The 23,892-nt window shown below is 37.0% G+C and overlaps 1 protein-coding gene across 8 annotated transcripts in view; it reads left to right on the top strand.

The window, feature by feature from the left end:
• GSK3B (glycogen synthase kinase 3 beta) overlaps positions 1–23,892 on the top strand; it is a 203,018-nt gene that overhangs the window by 98,680 nt on the left and 80,446 nt on the right. For all 8 annotated transcript variants that reach the window (XR_011503171.1, XR_011503170.1, XM_044771530.2 and 5 more), the window contains exon 3: positions 6,565–6,648. Coding sequence is in view for 6 of the 8 variants with exons in the window: in XM_044771530.2 (XP_044627465.1) it covers positions 6,565–6,648 (84 nt within the window). In the remaining 2 variants the exon portion in view is untranslated. The remainder of the gene's footprint in view (positions 1–6,564; positions 6,649–23,892) is intronic.

The raw sequence follows: 23,892 nt of genomic DNA, 5'->3' as shown, positions 1-23,892 counted from the left end.
TAATACAGTATTATCATAGTTGCTTTATACAACTTATGTCTATGATGGAATTAAGAGAAGAAAAGAAAAAAATATATTTATACAGTCATTTATATTTTCACATTTCTATTTACCATTTCTGGTGCTCTCATGTCTCCTCATGGATTTGAATTACCTGCTGGTGTCATTTCCTTCCTGCCTGGGAGACCTGCTTTAGTATTTCTTAAAGACAGGCCTTCTACTATAGAATATTCTCCATGTTTCTTTTAAATCTGGGAATGTCTTCATCTTTTCTTTCATGTTTGAAGAATAATTTTTGTGTATATAGCATTCTTGGTTGACAGGTGTTGTTTTTTCTTTCATGATTCTGAATATTTTTTTATTGCCTTCTGGCCTCCATTAGTCTGATGAGTAGTCAGCAGTTAATTGTATTGTTTTTCCCATGTATGTGATGAATCATTTTTTGTTATTGCGTTCATGATTTTTTCTGTGTGGCTTCAGTTCAAAAGTGATGTGCCCAGCCACAGATCTCTTTGTGTTTATCCCTTTTGGGTTTCATTAAGCTTTATGGTTCAATAGATTATTTTTTCATCAAATTTAGAACATTTTCAGCAATTATTTCTTCAAACATTTCTTTCCTTCTCCATTTTCCTTTTCCTCTTTTTTCTGATACTACCATTATACTGATGTTAATGGATGTGATGTTATCCTACAGGAGCTCTCTGAGGCCCTGTTTATTTCTCTGCAGTCTTTTTTTTCTCTTTGGTCTTTCAAATGGATATTCTATTTCTCTATTTTCAAGTTTGCAGATTTTTTTTAAAATGCCACCTCAAATCTTGAGCCCATAGTGACTTTTTCACTTCTGTTATTATACCTTTCAACTCTCATATTTCTGAGTTTTAAAAGTTAATATTTCTTTGTTGAAATTTCCTACTTGTGTAGTTGTCATATTTTCTTTGATTTTTAAAATATGATTTTCCTTAATTCTTTGAACTTATTTATTCCACATTTAAATTTTTTCAGCTTTATTGAGATATAATTAACATACAACATTGTGTAAGTGTAAGGTATACAACATGTTGATTTGACTTATATTTTCGAAAATGATTACCACCAAAGCACTAACTAACATGTCACATCTTGTAATTACCATTTTTTTGTCTGTGGTGAGCATATTAAATATCTACTCTGGTAGCAAATTTCAAATATATAGTAGTGTTATTAACTATAGTCACCATGCTGTATATGAGATCCTCAGAACTTATTCATGTTATAACTGGAAGTGTGTACTTTTTGACTAAGATCTCCCCTTTTCCCCATACCCCATACTTGGTACCCACCCTTCTAGTTTGTTTGAGTTCAGCTTCTTTAGATTCTACATATAAATAATATCATACAGTATTTGTCTTTCTGTCAGACTTATTTTACTTAGCACAATGTCCTCAAGGTCCATCCATGTTGTTGCAAATGGCAAGATGTCCCTTTTTCTCGTGGGTGAATAATATTCAATTTTATATATGTGTGTATATACACACAGACACACTCACATACGTACATATATCACATTTTCATTATCCATTCACCTGTTGATAGACATTCCATTCACCTGTTGATAGACACTTAGGTTGTTTCCGTGTCTTGGCTATTGTAAATAATGCTACATTGAGCATAGGGGTGCATATATCTTTTCAAATTAGTGTTTTCGTTTCCTTCGGATAAATACCTAGAAGTGTAATTGCTGCATCATATGGTAGTTCTGTATTTACCCTTTTAAAGAACTGTCATACTGTTTTCCATAGTAACTGTATCAATTTACATTCCCACCAGCAGTGCTCAAGGGTTCTCTTTTCTCCACAGCCTCACTAACTCTTGTTATTTATTCTTTTTGATAATAGCCATTCTGACAGGTGTGAGGTGACATCTCATTGTGATTTTCATTTGCATTTTCCTGGTTAGTGATGTCGAGCACTTTGTCGTGTACCTGTTGGACATTTGTCTGTGTTCTTTGGGAAAATGTCTCTTCAGGTCCTTTGCCCATTTTTTAATTGGGTTATTTGGTATTTTGCTGTTGAGTTGTATGAGTTCTTTATATATTTTGGACATTAGCCCCTTACCTGATACATGATTTGCAGATATTTTCTCCTGTTTTGTAGGTTGCCTTTTGATTTTGTTGGTGGTTTCCTTTGCTGTGCAAAAGCTTTTTAATTTGATGTGGTTCCACTTGTTTATTTTTGCTTTTGTTGCCTTTGCTTTTGGTGTCAGATCTAAAAAAATTCTTGCCAAGACGGGTGTCAAGAAGCTTACTGCCTATGTTTTCTTCTAGGAGTTTTACAGTTTCAGATCTTTATGTTCTTGAACATAATAGCTGCTTTGTATTCTTGTCTGCTAAATCCAACAGCTGTGTCTACCCAGTCAGTTGCTCTTGGCTGCTGTTTTTTTACACCTTAGTGTAGGTCAACTTTTCCTGTTGTTTGCACATCTCTCGAGTTTTTTGGTTGAACATTTTAGATAATATATTGTAGCAACTATGGGTTCTGATTTTTTTTAAATCCTCCTGAAGGTTGTTGTGGCAGTTTTCTTTGTTTTGTAACTTACCTGCATCTAATATATAGAATCTTTCTCCTCCACAGTTTGAAGTCCCTATTCTGTTTAAAATTTTTTATTCTAATTTTCACTTTTTAGCTTGATTTCTTAGTGCTTGACTCTTTGTCTGCAAAGCTTAGTGGTCAGCTACTTATTGGTTAGAGATGTGTGCAAACATTTGAGTTTATAAAGCTTCCATCGTTTTTGATGATTCTGTACATGGATTAGGGAGTACGTTCAAAATTTGGGCAGTTTTTAAGTCAGCCTCAGCTTTTACTTTCTCAGAGGCCCTTTTGGGTCTCTTCTGTATGTGTCCACAGGCTCTCTGTCAGCCAGGGACATGTGGAGAGCTTCTTTATTAGCTCCTCTAGGCCTCTCTCATTTCCAGGGTCTTCCTGTTAAATTTCTTAGTGTTCTGCCAGTCTTTCATTTTCCTCAGCTGGCACTGCATCCACAGGGTAGCAGAGCTGTTGGCTTTCTTAGTTTGTTTCCTATCAAATTGCTATTCCTGCTGCCAGTGCCACTGGACTTGTGTTTGTGCTCTCTGTTCTAAATGATGGTAGCTTCCTCTGGAAGCAGAACTCTTGGTTTTCATGGCCAACCCTGCCCTGGTAAAACCACCTCAGGTGTCTGAGCTTGGGATGGGGGTGTGGTGGTAGCATCCCCTGGCAAGAAAGCCACTGGCCCCCACTCTCCTGACTCTAATATCTAGTCGTATTTCATGAATAAATGCTTCTTGATTTCTTCTTGCCTTTGGTCAATTTCCAGAGCCCTGAAATGGTTGTTTTCTACAGTGTAGTCCTTTGTATAGGTGTTTTGGAGGAGTGAATTTGTCTCTCTCTTTATTTCTACTGTAGCTGGAAATCTTACCTCTTTTTTGAACTTTGTAACTTCTTAGTCCTTCCCCTGTCTCTCCCAGCCCCACTTTAATTCACTCTAGGTAGGCTTTTGTTATCACTGTTCTACTGAAATCACTCTTCTAAGAGTCATCAGCATCCTGCATTTGCCATATCCCTATTGTCAATTTTCTGTTTTCATCTTAATCAACCTTTCAGCAGCTTTTGGCATAAATGGTCACTCCCTTTTTCTGACACTGCCCCCCGCCCCCCGCCGCCCCAGCCTTTTAAACTCGGCTTGTAAGATAACATTCTCTCCTGTTTTTCATCCTACTTCATTGACTTGATTTATTTACTTGATCCACTCCTTTTCATACTATGAATGTATTTTTTTGTCTAAACTTCTTCCTTAGGTGATACTTTTGAGTATCACTCTTGCTTTTTAAGTCTCTGTCATGCAGATGACCCCCAGATAAATATTTCCAGCCCTAACTTCTACCTTAAGCCTTAGTATATTCACTTTGATGTCTAATAAGGATTTCAAACTTAATAGATGGAAAACAGAACTCTTGATCCATTTTCTCCCTCAAATTTATTCTCTTCAGTTTTTAGAATGATCTTTTGAAAAGGTAAATCAGATTATATCGTTTTCCTGGTCAAAATCTCATTGGCTTTCCTTTACATTTAGTGTGAAATTCAGTGTCTTTTCATGGTTAACATATCCCCTGCCTACCTCTCTGAATTTATCTCCCACTTCTCTTCTTTTATTCACCATGCTGCAATCACGTTATCCTTCTAGTTATTTCTTGAATATGCCAAACCCACTTCTAGGCATTTATGTTTGGGGCTCCCTGTAACCGCAGTGCCCTATCTCATGTCTTCACATGGTTCTCATCTTCATATCATTCAGCTTTGTGTTCAGATCTTACCTTCTTTGTGAGGTCTACTATAGCCCATTCTCTCTATCATGTTCTATCCTCTTACTTAACAGGAAAATATATTATTTATTCCTCCCTGTCCTTCGTAGACTCTAAGTTTCGTGAGGATAGCAACTTTGTTAGTTTTGTTTGCTGCCATATCCTTAACACTGTGAATAATACCTGACAGAGAATTAGGTACACTATATTTGTAGAACAACAGTGTTTTCCATAGAATTAGTATGTCATTAGTGAACTAATAAAGAATGACTCAGTAAAAATGCCTAGGATCGGGTTGTATATTTACATGCATTACTAATATACGTTGTATATTTAGATGCATCTTAGGCATGAATTTTGCCTAGTATTGGCTTGATTAATACTTATAAATATTGGTCTATGAAATTTATATTTTAGATCTTTTAGGGAATTTTAAAATGAGAAAATTTAAACCTCCTCTTTAAAAGAATAGAATATGAACATCAGAGAAAGGACAGATGAATTTTTAGGTCCCTGTACTTGCTTCACTTATGCATCTTTTTTGATAAAAGGCAGTGTGCATAATCTTTCACAACTTCTCTTATCTGGGAATTTAATAGTTTTCTATTACTTGGTTCATGAGTACTGGAAAATAGATAGCTTATTTTAACATAGTTGGCTATGTTAAACAATTAGTCTTAATATTTGTATATCATGAGAGGGAGTGAGTCTTAGCTTACTAGTAGTTCTCCCACAAAACTAGCCATACCTAGATGTGAATTGGCAAAATATAGACATATTCCAGAAATGGCTTCACATTGGAATGGAAATGGACACAGTTTTGAAATTGGTAAAGTTTTCTGTGTCCTCAGCACTAGTCAAACTTAAGAGTCTGACATCAGTTATTACCTTTGTTAAAACAATTATACTGTCCTGTCTGAGTTTCTGTTTATCGCTTCAACTATAAACATTTTATATATAACAAGTAAGGGAATGAAAGCTTAATGTCTTACAAAAGAATTTTAAATATCACTGTATACGTAAGCCCAGTTCTCATGGTCAATATAAAGGGACAGAAGGAGAGTCCTCTTCAGTTTCCTGTTTTCCTGAGAGGGCATACTAAAACAACCATAGAGCCTGTTGGAAGTTTCTAGGGGAGGAGAAACGTTCGCTTATTCCTGCGTCCATCTTCTAAGAACTAGAGCCTACTCTGCTCCTTATTCGGCTCCTCATCCCCTGTGCATCCCCCCTCCTCTTCTTTTGGCCTTTTTTTCTAACCTTAACAGCATTTCCCTTGAAGATTCCCAAGTATATACTTTATGTTTTCTAGCTCTTCTAAACCATTATTTTAACTGAAATTTCACATTTTCAGTCCACATAGCTGATATTTTGGTATTCCTTCTCTGTGTTAGTAATTTGGCCTTTATTAACTGGATTTCTGACAGCCAAGTAGATTGTTGGCATTTATCTCGTTAATATATACTCTTAATTATTACTACAAAACTTATGGTGTTAGAAAGTCGTTATATTATTTCATGTTTTCTTTCCGTGAAGAGTGAGTGTAACTTTGAAGCTCCCCAAAGGGAAAATTATTTTTGTGGTCTATAAATGTATCAGGACTGTATAATTTCTAGTATGTTATATTTTAACTCTCTAAAACTTAGCAACTGAGCCCTTATAATGGGGCTAACTCAGATTTTTTCACTGTATCTTGGAAAATGATAGGGCTTGTAAGAGTTTCCTTTGCACCCAAATTCATTTGTGTGGTGAGAAGTTTGCTTTTTATTATAGTTGCAAAAAATTATAGTAGTAATAGCTCATTTCAGATATCTCTTACCAAAGACCAATGCTTCTCAAGCTATTTGTGGTGAAGTACCAGTTTTCAAAATTTCCAACTCATTTAAGACTGATATTCTTGTAAAATATAATACAAATGAATTACTATAAAAGTGAAATTTTTAAAAATACAAAGTATAGGCCCCACTTTTATAAAAGATTCATAGACCTAAAATTATTCTCTCAAGTTGCTATAAAGTATTCTAAACACTTAATCTTAATTTCTGTATTTATCCTATTGCAGAGCAGTAGTAAATAGTATGTGAACTTAGTAACATAGTTTGCAAGTCAGCACTGGTCTATAGACCATACTTTTCAGTAGCATATCTAGAGCCTGCTGATTCTAGTGTTTAATGTTATTTCAGAAGCATCTTAGCCAATATGATGAATAGCAGTTATCCTTTAAAAAGTATTTTCTTGTGTTTCCTTTTCAGAACCGAGAGCTCCAAATCATGAGAAAGCTAGATCACTGTAACATAGTCCGATTGCGGTATTTCTTCTACTCAAGTGGTGAGAAGGTAGGTCTTGTAGAAAGTATGTGCTGAATATTGGATTGATTTGTTATTCTTCTAGAAATAGTCCCCATTTTTCTCCCCCCATTCCCCAGTGAAACAGTTTTGCTAATTGAATGGAAGAATTCCAAAACACAGGCCCTAGTGTCTGAGCTTAAGATAGGATCATTGAATATCATTAGTTATATCAGGAAAATGTTAATGAAAAGATGAAGGGAATGAACTTTTTAGAATTTTCTTTTTTTAAACATCTCTCTTTAAAGCAAGTTTATATATATTTTTAAACCTTCTATGGTCCTTATATGTTTCTGGAGCCCCATGATAGTTCACTTGTTTAGTAGAGGGAGGAAAATGATGTCATTTTGTTAAGTGGAAGTATTACAGGAAAGGGAAACAGGAGGACTTTGGTAGGACCAGAATGAGGCTTAAACATTGGGAAGCAAGTTTAATCTATCCTTGGCTAGGGAAAAAGTTGGAAAAGGTAGAATATTATAGAGCTTGTTATAAGTGATCACTATTTATGACCACATTTGATTCTGTGAAAGCAAAGGATAATTAAAGAAGACTTTGCTGTGAATTCCTCCTTGGTCTGTCTTTTCAGAAGATGCAATAATTAATGTCATAATACTCACTGGAGTTGGACGCATAGAAAAATCTGTTTCTTCTCTTTTACCGTGGTCTTTTTCTTCCTGCCTGTTCACAGTTGCTTCTTCCCAGGTTCAATCTTTCTGTACATTTTTCCTTCACTGGTTTGGGGTAAAGAGGCTGGGCAAGTAACAAACCACTTAATCTTTTGGCTAAACAAATACGACTTTGGATAAATTCGTATGCTATTTTGGGCTTCAGATTTTATGCATATAATATCTAACGTCCTTAAGATCCATAATATCTGTTGATTTCTAGCCTGGTGTTCTTTTTCCTTCACATAACTGTTTCCCAGTGTGCTAGTGTTTAATCATTTTCCATTACGTTTTATTTAGATTATTTCCTTGGAAATTCTTTTTTTCTTGACAGAGCCTGTAATATGGGAAGGTACTCATGTATTAAGTCAGGATTGTGGTATACATGACTATAGATATATAATTGTTGTGTGTGTGTGGGAGGGAGATAGCTAATGTTTTAACAACTAAAAGTAGCAAATTGGCACTTCTCAGGTGCCTTTTCTTTTTTTAAAATTTAAATGATGCCTCTGCTTGTATTAGGGACTGTAAACCCTCCTAAGTATGTGAGCTCTTTGTTTCTAAAGCCAATTACTTGGTTCATGCTTCTTTTTTTAAACCTAGCGAACTGGTTGTTATTGTCTTTAATCTTATCTATTTTGGCATGTCTTTACTTTTTCCTGTCCCTTCGCAAATAAAATTATGGAGCATCTGTTACGTTCACAGCACTCTTATAATGGAATTTTGCATCCTCATGGCTTTTTGTTATTAGATGCTAGGCATTATGATACCCCAGGGAGGAAAGTAAAGGTCAGAATTATTTGTTCCATGAACCACTGGATTGCACGTAGATGGATTTGCAAAGGCTTCCTTACAAAACTCTTCAACATTTTGCTTGGTTACTTATTTTAATTCCTATAGCATTCCCTATATACCAGGTACTGTTTTAGTGCTTTAGAATATTAACTCATTTAACTCTTATGAAAGTAAAGAGTGGAAAGGGAAGAATATTAAACCCTTTGAATGTAAGGTTCTATTTATGGTGGCATCTAAAGGCTTAACTGTCTGGTTTGGTTTGGTGAAAGCCCCCATCACAACCTGCCTTCACCCTCACTTAGTCCTCTTTTGGGAGTGACAGTGGACTGACTATTGTCTGTGTATTCCAGAGAGTGATTTCCTCCCTGCTGCTATTTAGAGCTGCTTATTTATCTTAAATGGTCTTACAAATAAAGAGCAATTGAGAAATCATTAAGGGAGATTAACTGGAAGGACAGTGAACCTCTTTCTATTATAAAAAAGAAATAGACTTTCTAATATTTATCTCAGAACTTTCTCTTGAGCATTGTAAATTTTCCAAAGTGGAAAAAAAAGACACCTTTAAATTTTGGATAGCTCCAAAAAAATAAAGAAAATTTGTGATATATTGCTAAAAATAATGATCTTTCCTTGTCAAAAAAGGAAAATTGTATGAAGATAGGCAGAAATACAAAGTTTCAGGGCCTCCCACCATCTTCCAGCCAACAAAAAGATAATTTTTTCTTGCCCTATTCATGATTTCCTCTTCCTTTCTTCTCAGTTGTTCTGTCAGGACTAACATATCACTCAAAAGACTAGGTAGTAAACTAATCTGTCCCATGTGAGAAGAGGGATTCTGCTCTAGGGTTGTCCAGGTTTGTTATTTATCAGTTCTCTCTCTCCAAGAGTAGGTTACTGAGGGTGAACTCAGAGCTGCTGTTTAAAAAGGGGTCTAAATGTCTTATGAGATTCTTACGAATTCTTAAAGATGATTTCTTTCTAAATGTGTTAGTCCTATATTAGGTAGGCATTTTTCTAATGGAAGCATTATGTATTGTCTATGTGTATATGTTAGAGGAGTTTTGGGGGAGGAAACAGTAAATTATAGTTTGAGATGCCTGTGTGACATGCAGATAGAGATGCCCAGTAGACAGTTACGTGTATGTCTTCATATGTGGTAATGGGGAGGCTGCTAAATGCAGAGATGACATTGATTGACAAGGTTGGATAGATGGGGAATGTAGCCATGTAGTAGAGCTCTTAAGAGTTCAAGAAGGAGGGAGAGAGCATGTTGTTTGAGGCCAGGACAGCGAAGAGCCAGCAGTTCGCCAGTGTTGCCTTCTGGTCGTAGAATATGTTCAGCAATGAGATCAGTCTTCATTTGAGACAGCTGCAAGGAAGCCAGTGCCTTTGAATGGGATCCAGGTTTTGTCTAGGGCAAAGACAGTAAAAAGGACCCTCTCCGAAGAAACTAGGGTTCAAAACTCTATGAAGAATTTCTTTTTGGGGTTCCAGATTGCTCAGGGGAAAGCTCTGGGCAGGAGATCAATGATAAGAATGTGAGCCTAAAAGAGGTGTGAGGATGCAACTAGGGGGATGGGTTGGGGGCATTGGAAAGATGAGAAAGAAGAATTCAGTGTTTCAGGATTCATAGGGATGAAAGACTTGATTAGGCTCCAGGATGGATGAGTTCAAATGTATGTGGGAATTTTTTGTAATTCTCTCATCATCATTGTCCTCCATCTCTGACTCTCTCTCCCTCTGTTCATTTTCTATCAGTGTCTTCTAAACGTTTCTTTCCTTTCTCTTCAGTCTGTTCACTTGCTGAGTTTCTGCCTCTTTCACTCTGGGCCCTGGGTTTCTTACCCTCCCTCTTGGTCTGTGTCACCCCCTCAGATTTCCTTTCCCTCTGGGGCTGTGTGTGTGTCTGTTGGTTACTTCCCCTATGACCTATATCAACCTCTTTCTCTGGGTTTTTCTACCCCTCTTTTGTTGGGTTTCTATCCATCTTATTCTCTTTCTTTGATCTTTTCTAAATCTTTACATGGATTCTCAGATGTCTTGAGCCTTCCTCATTCTCTTTCTTGGTATCCTTTCTCTCTGAGCCTCTACTACTCCCTTTTGGGGAAATTTTAAAGAAGAAAAATTTTTCACTCACTATTCTGCTTCTGACTTCAATTCTACGTATCTTATTCCATATGTACCTGTTTTACATGGTTGTATGAATAATTATTTATAACCTTATTAAATATTCAAGATCTCATAAAAACATTCCCTTGGTGCCTCATAATATTTGTGGTTATTGGTTATGTAATGTTCCATTGAGTTGTTGTACTATGTAATACCCTTAACTACCTCCCACTGTTATTTTTATTTTTATTTTTTTACTGAGGAAGATTAGCCCTGAGCTAACATCTGTTCCATCTTCCTCTATTTTATATGTGGGTCGCCACCACAGCATGGCTGACAAGTGGTGTAGGTCTGCACCCAAGATCTGAACCCACAAACACAGGCTGCTGAAGCAGAGTGCTCTGAGCTTAACCACTAGGCCGTGGGGCTTACCACCCCCCCCCCATTGTTATTTTTAATTTTAGAATTGTAGCTAAACTACCCTGGGGCTTCATCATAATTTTTATCTGTAAGCACCTTCAGCTCTGGGTGAAGCTAAAGTAGGATTGTTGTAATATTTGGCAGATATTTCCACTGACCACAGTTTGACTGAATGGTTAGGTTTGCTTTGGTGACCTTCTCTTTTGTTGTGCTCCACCCTGCCATTTTAAATACTGTTTTCTTTAGAGATTATGAATAATCAACCTTTAGCCTATAACTGGTGAAAGGAGTAGCCAGTTTAACAAGAAGAAGGAGGAATTAAGTCAGAACAGAGACTAGAGGTATGACCTAATTAGTCTTAGCCATAGTTTTCTGATTGGAATTATTGGTATTTGCTATAGTAACTGGAGCATCATGTAATCAGTTAGTATACTGTAGGTTACCCAAGAGGTTTTAGTAACTGATTTAGTTTAGAGTAAGTAGCACTCTTCCCTTTATCAGAGAAGAATGAGATTTTTGAATGTTTTGAAAGTCTGGACTTATAATCTTTAGTGAATTCCAGGTATCCTATGTAATAGTGTTTTTTCAATATCAGTATTTGGCAGTAGAAACCCCATTCCTCCCAAATGAAATTTTAAGAACTCCTGTTTACAGATAGAAGAGAGAAAAAGCAGAGTTGCTCTGGTTGAAACTAGGGTGTGGGACCAGCTGACTTGGCCTTCTCCGAGTTACAGCTCACCTCTGTAGAGCCCTAGGACTCTGAAGGACATAGTATGTAAACCACATTGTGTCTTTGCAGGAGCCTTAAATTTTATTTAAGTTGGTTAGTAGTTTTCTTTAAGAAAAATTTCTGTAAGTAACCTTACATGTAAAAATATTTTATTTGTGATTCATCATAGATTGATTACTTAAGTAATGAAGAGAGAGGCTTCCTTAAATAAAACTCTCCCTCTACTTGAATGAGACAGTTTAAATAGCAAGGATGGCAAATTGATTTCATTCCTCATTTCAACTTTGTTCTATTGATAGTAACTGTGTGGAGGGCTGTGTGCAGAAGGGGAAGATTGTACTCTGCTTCTGGGGTCAGAGGGAAGAGTGCTGTGTGCTTGATCACGCCTGTTGGCCACTACTGCTGGAGAGGAAAGGGTATGGGTGAATCCATTCTGAAAAGTAAAGCCTACTGGCTTTGTAGCTAGAAATATTTGGGTTTGCATTCCATTTCTGCCATTTGATAGCAGTATGACTGAACAAGATATTTACCTTTGTAAACCTTTTCCCTCATCTGTACAGTAGGGATTCTGTGAGGAAAAAAGTATAATAATGTTTATTAAGTGCTTATCATAACACCTGGCATATACTTAACACTTAATAAACATTAACTTACTATTTTACAAATTATTGCTTAATAATATATATTGCACTTGCTAAGTGACAGACATTGCCTTAAGCCCTCTACATGTACTTTATAACTCACTTAAACCTCATAGCAACCCAGTGAAGAATCGGTGCTGTTGTTATCCCCATTTTATAGAAGAAGAAACTGAGGTATCAGCAGTTAAGTAAATTACCCAGGAGTGATCCAGCTACTGAGTGGCAAAGTTAGGAGTCGTCTCTAGGCAGTCTGTCTCCAGAGTCTGCATAGTATGCTGTACTATTTAGCATAGAATGTAGATTTCTCCAGAAGCGGTATGTTAGAAATGTAACAGTTAAGAATATCTTAGTAATGATTGTTGAACAAGGGGAGATTGTACAGTATCTACCTGGGAGATCTTTTAGAAGAGAATAAATAGCCTTTTCTGTATAATAATAGTAGTAATGATAATTACAGCCAAAACTTATATGGTGCTTACTGTATGCTAGGCACTAATCTGAACACTTATACTCTGCTATTTTTTGGAAGAGGTTTGGAAGGATTATTGTTAATTCTTCTTTAAAGGTTTGTTGGAATTTACCATTGAAACCATCTTGTCCTGGACTTTACTTTTTTGCAAAGTTTTTGATTACTGATTCAGTCTTTCCTTGTTATATAGGTTTGTTGAGATTTTGTATTTCATCCTGAGTCAGTTTAGTAATTGGCGTGTTTCTTGGAATTTATCAGTTTCTTCTAGGTTATCTAATTTATTAGCACACAGTTGTTCATGGTACTCTGCTATAGTCCTTTTTATTTCTGTAAGGTCCGTGGTAATGTCCTCACTTTGATTTCTGATTTCAGTATATGTGCCTTCTCTATTTTTTCCTTGTCATTCTAGCTAAAAGTTTATCAATCTTGTTCATCTTTGCAAAGAACCACCTTTTGGTTTTGTTGAATCTATTGTTTTTTCTGTTCTCTGTTTTGTTTATCTCTGCTCTAATCTTTACTATTTCCTTCTTTCTGCTAGGTTTAGTTTAGTTTAGTTCTGTTTAGGTTTAGTTGTTCTCGTCTTCTAGTTCTTCAGGGTGTAAAATTAGGTTACTGACTTGATCTTCTTTCTTAGTGTAGGCGTTTACAGCTGTAAATTTCCCTCTGAGTGCAGCCTCCCGTAAGTTTTGGTATGTCGTATCTTTGTTTTCATTTATCTCTTTTTTTCTAATTTTTCTTCTTTGAGTGTGTTGTTTAATTTTCTCTTTGACCTGTTGATTGTTTAGAGTGTGTTATTTAATTTCTATACATTTGTGAATTTTTTGGTTTTCCTTCTGTTATTGATTTCTAGTTTCATCCCATTTTAGTTGGAGAAGATACTTCATATGATTTCATTCTTTTAAAATTTATTGAGATTTGTCTTTTGGCCTGCCTTGGATGATATCCCATGTGCACTTGAGAAGAATGTGTATTATGCTATTTTGGGGTGGAATCTTCTATATGTGTTAGGTCCAATTGGTTTATAATGTTGTTCAAGTCCTCTGTTTCTTTATTGCTCTTCTGTCTAGATGTCCTGTCCCTTATTGAAAGTGGTATATTAAAGTCTCCAGTTATTATTGTACAGTTGTCTTATTTCTTCCTTCAATTCTATAAATATTTGCTCCGTATATTTTGGACTCTTTTGTTTGGTGCATATATGTATATGATAGTTTCATCTTCTTGAATTGACCTTTTATCAAAATGTAATGTCTTGGATGCCGTTTATTGCTTTTTCTTGCCACTTCCCTTGCTGGAACCTTGAATACAATGTTGAGAAGAGATGAAAGCACACATTCTTGTCTTATTCCTGATTTTAGGGGGAAAAGACATTGTCTTTGATTTTTAAATATGTTAGCTGTGAGTTTTTTGTAGATGCTGTTTATCAGGTTAAGTTCCCTTCTGTTCTGTTTGTTGAGCATTTTTATCATGAAAGGTTGTTGGATTTTGTCAAATGCTTTTTCTCCATCTGTTGAAATGATCATGTTGTTTTCATCCTTTATTCTATGAATAAGTTGTTTTACACTAATTTTTTCAATGCTAAACCTACTTTGCATTTCTGGAATTCCATTTTGATCATTGTGTATAATTATTTTTATACATTGCAGGATAGTATTTCTCAGAGGATTTTTGCATTTATATTCATAAGGGATATTGACTAGTAGTTTTTTACCCCCCAGTCATAATGTCTGATTTTGGTATCAGGATAATACTGGCCTCACAGAATGAGTTGGCAAGTGTTTTCCTCTTCTGTTTTTTTGAAGAGTTTGTGAAGGACTGGTATTAATTCTTCTTTGAAAGTTTGCTAGATTTCTCCAGTGAAACCATCTATACCTGGGCATTTTTTGTGGGAAATTTTTAAGTTACTAAATCAATTTCTGTACTTGTAATAGATGTATTTGGATTTTCTGTTTCTTCTTTTGTCCATTTTGGTAATTTATCCATTTCATCTAAATTATCTTGTTTATTGGCATAAAGTTATTCATACTTTTCCCTTAAAATTCTTATTTCTGTAAGGTTAGTCAACTCTTTCATTACTGGTTTTGATCATTTGAGTCTTCTCTCTTTTTCTTGGTCAGTTTAGCTAAAGGTTTGTCAGTTTTGTTGATTCTTTTTCAATGAACCAACTTAGAGTTTCTTTTTTTTCTTTGTTTGAATTACTTTCCTGTTCTCTAATTCATTTATTTCTGTTAGAGTCTTTATTATTTTCTTCTAGCAGCTTGCTGTTGGTTTATTTTGCACTTTTTTTTTTTTTTTTTGAGGAAGATTAGCCCTGAGCTAACTGCTGCCAGGCCTCCTCTTTTTGCTGAGGAAGACTGGCCCTGAGCAAACATCTGTGCCTATCTTCCTCTACTTTATATGTGGGACGCCTACCACAGGATGGCTTGCCAAGCGATGCCATGTCCGCACCCAGGATCCGAACCAGCAAACCCTGGGCCGCCAAAGTGGAATGTGTGAACTTAACTGCTGTGCCACTGGGCTGGTCCCCATTTTTCTTTTTAAATTCTCATTTCTTAAAGTGGAACTAAAGGTTATTTATTTGAGATCTTTCTCCTTCTTCTTCTTTTTTTTCCTTGAGGAAGATTAGCCCTGATCAACATCTGTGCCAGTCTTCCTCTACATTGTATGCGAGATGCCTCCACAGCGTGGCTGATGAGTAGAGTAGGTCCATGCCTGGGACCTGAACCTGTGAACCTGATCTGCCAAAGTGGAGAGTGCAGAACTTTAACCACTCGGCCATGGGGCCGGCCCCTAGATCTTTCTTCTTTTTAATGTCACTTTTTGGTCAAAAGTTGTGCTTAAAGTTTCCTTAGCTAATTATATTTTTATCTTTTACCATTGGATGTGTGAGTGGCTTGGATGCTACTATCATAGTTCAGGGAGTTCATATTTATTTGTCACCTGTTGAACGAGGGACCAGTAGCTTGGCATTTCTCCTCTGATTGCTCCTGAGAGGGTGCAGCCTTGGGCATTCATAATCTTTCTGCCTGCCAGGGATGAATGTGATTTGATTCCTGCGAGTTGCTGTTGGGTCAGAGTAGCTTATTGTTCAGTCAGTGTTTGGTCAGAGGTTGCTTGTCAGCCCCTTGTGCCAGTGATGCTTCTCCTGTGCATTTATATATCTGTGTGCAGCTTCAGGAGTACTTTCACGATTGTCCTTCATCCTGCTCACACTAGCACCTGTGCACATCCTTAGTGACCTTCAGAGATAAGTGAGATCCCAAGTAGGCTCTTTTTGGCTAATCCCTTTTCTTGGCTCTCTTTAAACTTCCGGTGCGTTGCCTTTTTGCTTGTGTCATGGACCTACCAGCCTCCTCTTAATTGCTGTCCACAAAGATGTCCGTTGTTTTTAGATAATGCCCGTAGGCATGGCGTTCTCCCTACTGTGTTGCAAGTAAAGTCAGTCTCTTTTGGCAGAGAATATAGTTTGCCTTTCCCTCTGGACAGAACCCCTGTTCCACTGCATTAGAACTTGTGGTGAGGACCCACTTTTCCCAGAGTAACACCCTCACTTTATGAGTGGACACTGGTGGAAGGGCAGTGGCAGCCTCTGGTCTTCATAGCTCGCCTCTCCCAGCTTGGGAGGTCTGTCCTATGAGCAAGTTGAGAATGAGGCTTTCAGTGCCCCAGTCTGCTGTGTCTGGAATAGAAGAACTTCTGACTTAGTAGTGAGGACTGAGTAGGGGCAGGGAGACATAGTCCTCCTGCTGTGCCCAACTGGAATGGATCTTTTGCAACTTGGACCTGCAGGGATGAGAGATGCCGCAGTGACAGCCTGTCCTCCTGGGGTGAAACCATAGCCTCAGACTGGGAGCTGAAGGGAGGGGGAGCTACTTGTCTTCTTGGCCACACCTCTCTGGAGTAGAGTGCCAGATAGAGCTTCCCAAATGTGGGGGTAGGATCACAGAGTAAGGGAGCAGATCTTTGCTAAAATGCCACAGACTCTTGTGCTTACTGTAACCCCTCGACTTCCCAAAAGGCTGCAAGAGCTTGGGCTTTTACAAGAAGTGTGAAATTACCATGCACATTGGACAATGACCCTGTTGCAATACTTAGTTCTCACAGATTGAGTTTTCTTTTCCAGTTTGATGGGTGAAAAAAGATAGCTCATTGTTATTTTTACATTTCTTTAATTGTGTATGAGATTGAGCATCTTTCTACATTTTTGCTGGCTATTTGTGTGACCATCAGTTCATGCCCCTTTCCGTTTTTTCTCTTGAAATGTTAGTCTTTTCTTATTGACTTCCAAGAGCTATTTGTGTTTTAAACAAAAACAAATTAGCCCTTTGTCATGTGGAGCAGAAATATTTTTTTGCTAAATTGTCATTTTTTAAATTTGGTTTTTCTGTTTTTTTAAAAAAAGTAGTATAAAAATTTTACATTTTTATGTAATCAAATTGGCATTATTTTCCCTAATAGCTTACGGATATTTTGTCCTCCAAGATTTGCAAACATACTCATGTTGTCTGGTACATTTATAACTTTTTTTTTTAAACCTTTGTTAATTTTGGTATTTATTTTGTTGGAAGGTTTGAGATAAGGATGACGTTTGTCATAGTCATTGTTGTAGGCTAGGTACTCATCCTCCTTTCCCCATTCTCTCTCCCAGTCTCCCAAGAAAAAGGATATTTCTCATTTTCCTAATCCACGCCCACTTTACTGTTAGTAGTATTCCCATCTCTAGCCAGCCTGGCACACCCATCAGAGAAAAGGCATCTATTTTGAAGTTTTTTTGCTGTCCGAGTTTCCTAACCCAATTCTGAGGAGAATCCTGGGCTACCATGATACTTTGTTGACTATCTTATTACTGGATTCTCTGATATACTGCTTTGCGTCCCATCAAATTTTTAGAATTACATGATTCTGTTTAAAACTGCAGCATCAGGCAGTTTTGTTTCTTCAACCTCAAAAATCATCTGGGGATCAGAGCATGATAATGGTGTCTGTTTTCCAAATGTAGGATGTAGTTGTTCCAGCTGTTGTTGAGTTGTTAGGTGTGGTCAAAATTTTGTCATTTAAGTTTCTTTAGTGAATGGTTTTCGAGTGGAGTTCCTAGAGGAGTGGCTCTCAGCAGTTAGTACAGTCACACACCACATAATGACGTTTCAGTCAACAACTGACCACATGTATGCTGGTGGTCCTGTAAGCTTGGTACTGTGTAGCTTAGGTGTCTAGTAGGCCCTACCATCTAGATTTGTGTAAGTACACTCTGATATTCACATGACGACAAAATCGCCTAATGACATCTCTCAGAATGTATCCCCATCGTTAAGTGACGCATGACTAGTTTATTAATAAAGGTGTTAACTAGGTAAACGGAACCATTGAGAGAAATACTTCTTGAATTGTATGTCATGTAATTTTTTGGATATTTCTGAATAAGATCCACTTTGTATACTAGCAGGGTTTTGTAGCAGTGACTCCTTAGCAAAGTTTTTGGAAGCCTAGTAACTGTTCTTTTAAATTATTATTTTCTCATTATGTTAGTAAACTAAGTGTTTTTAGTATCTCCATCTAAATGATACTTTTTATATGTTGTATTTCTGCATTTGGCTTTTAAAACTACAGCTAATCTGAGTATTTAGGCATTCTGTCCGATAACCCAAAAGAGAGAGATTACATTAAGAAAACAGCAAACCTGAGATATTTCGGAAAATTATAAGTGATAGAAATGCTGAATTGTAGTTATTCTGTCTTCTTGAAATATTAGCATCCTTAGTCCCATGAATTATCTTTTGCACAAACCTCCAAACAAAACTACTTTGGGAATGTGAAAATATTAATTTTTTCTCTACTGTGATGGTGTTTCTTAGGGATGAGCATTCTCCCCTCAGAGATTATTCCTGTGGCTCTTTAGTTTACAGCAGAACATCTGTTAAGTTTAACAAGAGCATCTAAAGAATATATGTTGTTGAGCCCATTTATTTCAAATCAGTATTGGTAGCAGTATTATTGGGTGTTTGTTTTGGTTTTTGGTTTTAGGACCCAGTCAGATGTAAAAAAAAAAAAAATGGGATTTGATTTGAATACAAGCAAAGAGCCATGAAGTGAATGGTAGTTCACAATGTTTTTAAATATAAATGAGAGACCACCAGTGTCTCAGAAAATGAAGACTGTCAAAATGAAGCTTATAAATGTCAAAGGGATATTTACATCATACCTACAAAATGAACAAACCACCTCTATGGTTCTAAAGAAAACTGCAAGTTTTTGATGATGAATGGAGTAAATAAAATTTATTTCAGCAAAAAGATAGGCTTATGTTAATCTAAGAAGTACTAGTCCAAATATAATTTGAATCTCCATATTTTCCATAGTGTAGTAAATTAGAACATTCAACCTATAGCAGACGTGGTTTCGTTAACCTTCCTTTGATATCTTCTGCTTTATTGATAAACAAAATATAATGCCTAAAACTGGATATCATCAGTATGTCGAATGAAGCCTGAACTATACAAAGGAGCGTGGAATTATCTTTCTTGATCTGAACGTAATACTTCTACTGTAACCTAATATTGCATTAAGTTTTTTATTAGCTGCATTTCAGTGTTGATTTCCTTTTGAGTTCTGTTGAGTTACACCTATCATTTATTTTCCAGATGAATTACTGTCTTACCTGTCATTCTCCATAGTAAATTGATACTTTGATTTTAATCATAAGGCTCTATATTTATCTTCATTAAATTTCATATTGTGGGTTTGGCTTAGTGTTCCAGTCTATTAGAGTCCTTTAAATTCTTATTTGGCCTTCCTTTTAAGCCATTCATCCTAGTTGTCAATCTTAGTTGGTTGTGTTGAAGTCAGAAATTGTAAACTGACTGCCAAATCCATTCCCTGATGTGTTTTATTTGGCTAACAGATTCTGTTAATATTTTTTTGAATTAGAATGCTTCTAATTAAGTCTTGTACTATCTGATTGACCAACCACTGTCTCTTGCTGCATTATACATTTTGGCTTCACGCATTTACATTTGTTCCTTAGCCGTTGAAGGCATTTGCTTTTGCAGCCCCTAATAAATGAAATTATTTGTGAAAATATTGGTTAGGACAAGGGAAGGACAGAACTTGTAGCCCTACAACTTGAAACCTCCCTTGAACTTGACAGTTTATTTTTTAATTTATTTTTTCATCTTTTTATTTTTCACTTTGGTATTATTGTTTAGCAAATGAATTAAATTATAACACAGTGCTATGCATATCTCCAGGTCATTCATAAATATATCACAATTAACTTCGTCAAATGATTTAGTAAAATCAAGAAGCCTTGTAATCACATAATAGTTAGAAAAAAGAATAGTTTCAGCAACCTAGGTGCCCATCAAGGGATGAATGGATAAAGATGTGGTATATATACACAATGGAATACTACTCAGCCATAAGAAAGGATTAAATCCAGCCATTTGTGGCAACATGGATAGACCTTGAGGGAATTATCCTAAGTGAAATAAGTCAGAGGGAGAAAGTTGAATACAATATGGTCTCACTCCTAAGTAGAAGATAAAAACAACGACAAACACACACATAGCAACAGAGATTGGATTGATGGTTACCAGAGGGGAGGTGGGGAGGGAGGAGGGCAAAAGGGGTGATTAGGCACATGTGTGGTGATGGATTATAATTAGTCTTTGGGTGCTGAACATGATGTAATCTACACAGAATTTGAAATATATTATGGTGTACATCTGAAAGTTAAAAAAAAATCTTATTTCTAGGATATGACAATTTGGTAGTAAATAAAACATATGAAACTTACCAAAAGAAAAAAAAAGGATAGCTTCAACATCTGTGTTAATGACCTTTCTAAAACCCAAGACTCACCATTCCTTGAGTTATACTTACACAGCAATCCCTTCAATGCCAGTTCAGCATTCTGTTTATTTATTCTCTTTATTGGACCTTACCTTCACTTCGGTTGATCTCTTGTCTGAATCTTGATCTCTGAAATTTTCTTCTCTTAGCCTTCAGCATTGCACCCTCAGTTTTACATATGACCTTATCTCTTATGTTACAAGAAATAGGGTCATCAGGCGTTCACTTATTTAACTTACGTTTTTCCCTGACACCTTGTCACTTACTTTAGATGTACAGGAAAAATAATATGGTATTATTTTTTTCTAAAGATGATAATAGTTAAAATTTGAGTCTTTATTATATACCAGGTAAGGTGCTTAAAGAGTGTTACATGAATTTCTTACAGTTGCATGACAGTCCTTTAAAGTAGATACCATCGTGAGCGCTATTTTGCAAGAAACTGAGGCTTAGACAGGTACTTAACTTGCTCATGGACACATAAGATACAGTATCAAATTTGGGACTTCTGTGTAGTTTTGTGTGACTCATACTAACCTTGCTTCTTGATTACTACACTGTATAGCTTCTCTGTGTTATTTCCCTCTTCCTATGATGTTCTTGCTTCATCACTTATTCCTTTTTTTTCCTTTCTTATAAGTTTATCCTTAACCACTCAGCCTACAAATACATTTGGGTCTTTTTTAGCCATTAAAAAATACAAACAATAATACATCAACAATTTTTCTTTGACTCTTCTTCCCCTCAAGTTACCAACCAGTTCCAAGCTCTTTCCTTACTGTCACCACTAGGGATTTTATAAGAAACTAAGTTAAGTGCCTCCTGTTCCTCACCTGCCATTTGCTCACTCTTGAACTCAGTATGGTTTGGTTGCTACTGGCACCATGGTCTGAAACTGCTCTTTCCAAGATCATCACTGAACCATGATTTACCGGATCCAGCAGCGTTTTCAGTCCTCATCCCTCCTGACGTTGAAACACTTTGTTGTGCCACATCCCATCATTATTGAAATTTCAGCTTTGGATTTCTTGATGCTAGTCTTTCCTTGCTGCTTTTTTTTTTTTCTTTTTGGTGAGGAAGACTGGCCCTGAGCTAACATCTGTGGCAGTCTCCCTCTATTTTGTATGTGGGATGCTGCCACAGCATGGCTTGATGAGTCATGTGTAGATCTGTGCCTGGGATCTGACCCCATGAGCCTTGGGCCACTGAAGTGGAGTGTGCAAACTTAACCACCATGCCACCGGGCCAGCCCCCACCTTGCTTTTTTATGCCTCTTAGTTCTGTTTCTTATTCTTTGCTAAGTTGTCCCCTAATGTCATCTGCTTCTTAAGTTTAGTATTTTCTGGGATTCCATACTTGATCCTTTCTCACTCTCTTAATGTATACACTCCTTTTAGGTGAGTGAGTCTGTTCTCAGGGCTTCAACTATTGCCTAAATCTCTAGCTGTACTCCACTCTTGTTTCCTGAGTTTTGACTTGGCCTGTGTTTCCAACCCCCTCTGGAACATAGCCACCTAAAATGTTCTGAGATTTATTAAGTAAAAGTTCAACTAACTTTTTCCCTTACACCTTTTTGCTCTTTATGCTTTCCCTGGCTCATTACCTGCCTAGTTACCCAAATTTAGTGACAGTTAAATTAATTCCACTTCTTTGTTTCTTAGGTTCTCTGTTACTCTCATGTTTAACTAGCCAGTATACCTGCCCCACCCCCCACCTCCCTCATTTTAAAGTCCTCTTTGCCTTATGCCTTGGTCTAGGTGGTGGATTCTTGTAAGTTTCAAGCTGCTCATAGTGCTTTTATTTTCATCTTCCCAACTCCTCCTCTCTTCTTATCCATTTTTCACAGTGCTGTTTGAGTTAGAACTGTCAAGGCTGTCATCCTAATTTTTAAATAGCCACTGCCTCTGAGCTTAATTTATTCAGCAAATATTTATTGAGTACCTACTCTGTGCTAAGCACTATTCCAGATGAAGATAGAGCAGTTAACAAAACAGACAAAAATCTTTGCCGTCACAGAACTTAGTCTAGTGGGCGGAAGCAGACAATAAAAAGTAAACTGTGTGGTTAGAAAGTGATAAGTATCATGGGGAAAAATTCAGTGGGGAATGCAGATGGGAGTGTGGGGTGGAGGAATGGGTTGCAATTTTAAATGGAGTGATTAGGGAAAGCCATGCTAAGATGATAACACTTGAGCAAAGATTTGAAGGAGTTGGGGCAAGTGAGCTGTGTGTATATCTGAGGAAAGAACATTCCAGGCTGAAAGACTAATGAGTACAGAGGCCCTGAATGTGAAAGCTTGCCAAATGAGGTCAAGAAATAGCAGGAAGCTATTGTGGATAGAGATGAGTGAGCAATGGGGAGAGCAGTGGAGTAGAGGACAGGGAAATAAGGAAGTACATGTGTAGGACCTTGTAGACCATTTATAAGAATAAATCTTAATGAGGTGGAATGGAAGAGATACGATCTAAGTTATATTTTGTTTATATTAGACTGTAAAAGGGTAAAGGTGGAAGCAGGGAGACCATTTAGGAGGATATTGCAGTGGTCCAGGTGAGAGGGGATAGTGGCTCAGACCAGGGAAGCAGTGAAGATGGTAAGTGGTTAGATCCTGAATAAATTTGAAAGGTGGAACCTTTAGTATATTTTTGATATATGGATATGGGGAGTGTGTATATATATATGTGAGAGAGAGGGCAGCAGGGATTAATGATGATTCTAAGGTTTTTAACCTGAGCAATGTCAAAAACACAGTTGGATGTACTAGGCTAGAGTTAAACGCAGAGGTGCAGGATATATATGAATTTGGGAGTCATTAGTGTATAGTAGTATTGAGCCATTAGACTGAATGAAATCATCAAGGGAGTGAGCTTACATAAAGAACAGAGATGTTGGGGCCTGGCCCCATGGCTGAGTGTTTAAGTTCGTGTTCTTTGCTTCAGCGGCCCAGGCTTTTCCTGGTTCGGATCCTGGGTGCAGACCCAGCACCGCTCATCAAGCCATGCTGAGGCAATGTCCCACATAGCAGAGCCAAAAGGACCTACAGCTAGAATATATGACACTGTACTGGGGGGCTTTGGGGGGAAGAAGAAAAAGGGAAAAAAAAAAGGAAGATTGGCAACAGATGTTAGCTCAGATGCCAATCTTTAAAAAAAAAAAACGCCCAGAGATCTGAGGACTGAGCCCTGGGATCCTCCATTCCTTAAGAGATAAAGGAGAGTAGAAGAAACCAGAAGTGGAGAACAAGAAGAGCTAGCCTTAAGGTAGGATGAAAACCAGAAGAGTATAGTGTCCTTGAACCCAAGTGAAGCAACTATTTCAAAGAAGGGGACATGATCAGCTATGTCAAGTGATAGTGCTAAGTCAAGTGGAAGGGAGGGGTCAGATGATGACTGAAAGATTGTTACTGGGTTCAGCATCAAGGAGGTGATTGATCCTGATAAACAATTCTGGTGGAGTAGTGGTGGTGAAATTCTGTTGGAGTAAGTTTTAGAGAGAGTGAGAAGAGACAGGTCAGTTTAGATGCTTCTTTTGCAGAATTTTACTGTATAAGGGAGCCAGAAG

The sequence above is a fragment of the Equus asinus genome, chromosome 5 (genome assembly GCF_041296235.1).
Source record: "Equus asinus isolate D_3611 breed Donkey chromosome 5, EquAss-T2T_v2, whole genome shotgun sequence".
In the NCBI taxonomy this organism is placed as follows: domain Eukaryota; kingdom Metazoa; phylum Chordata; class Mammalia; order Perissodactyla; family Equidae; genus Equus; species Equus asinus.
Note: the sequence above shows the minus strand (reverse complement) of the source record. Positions and strands in the feature narration are given on the sequence as shown.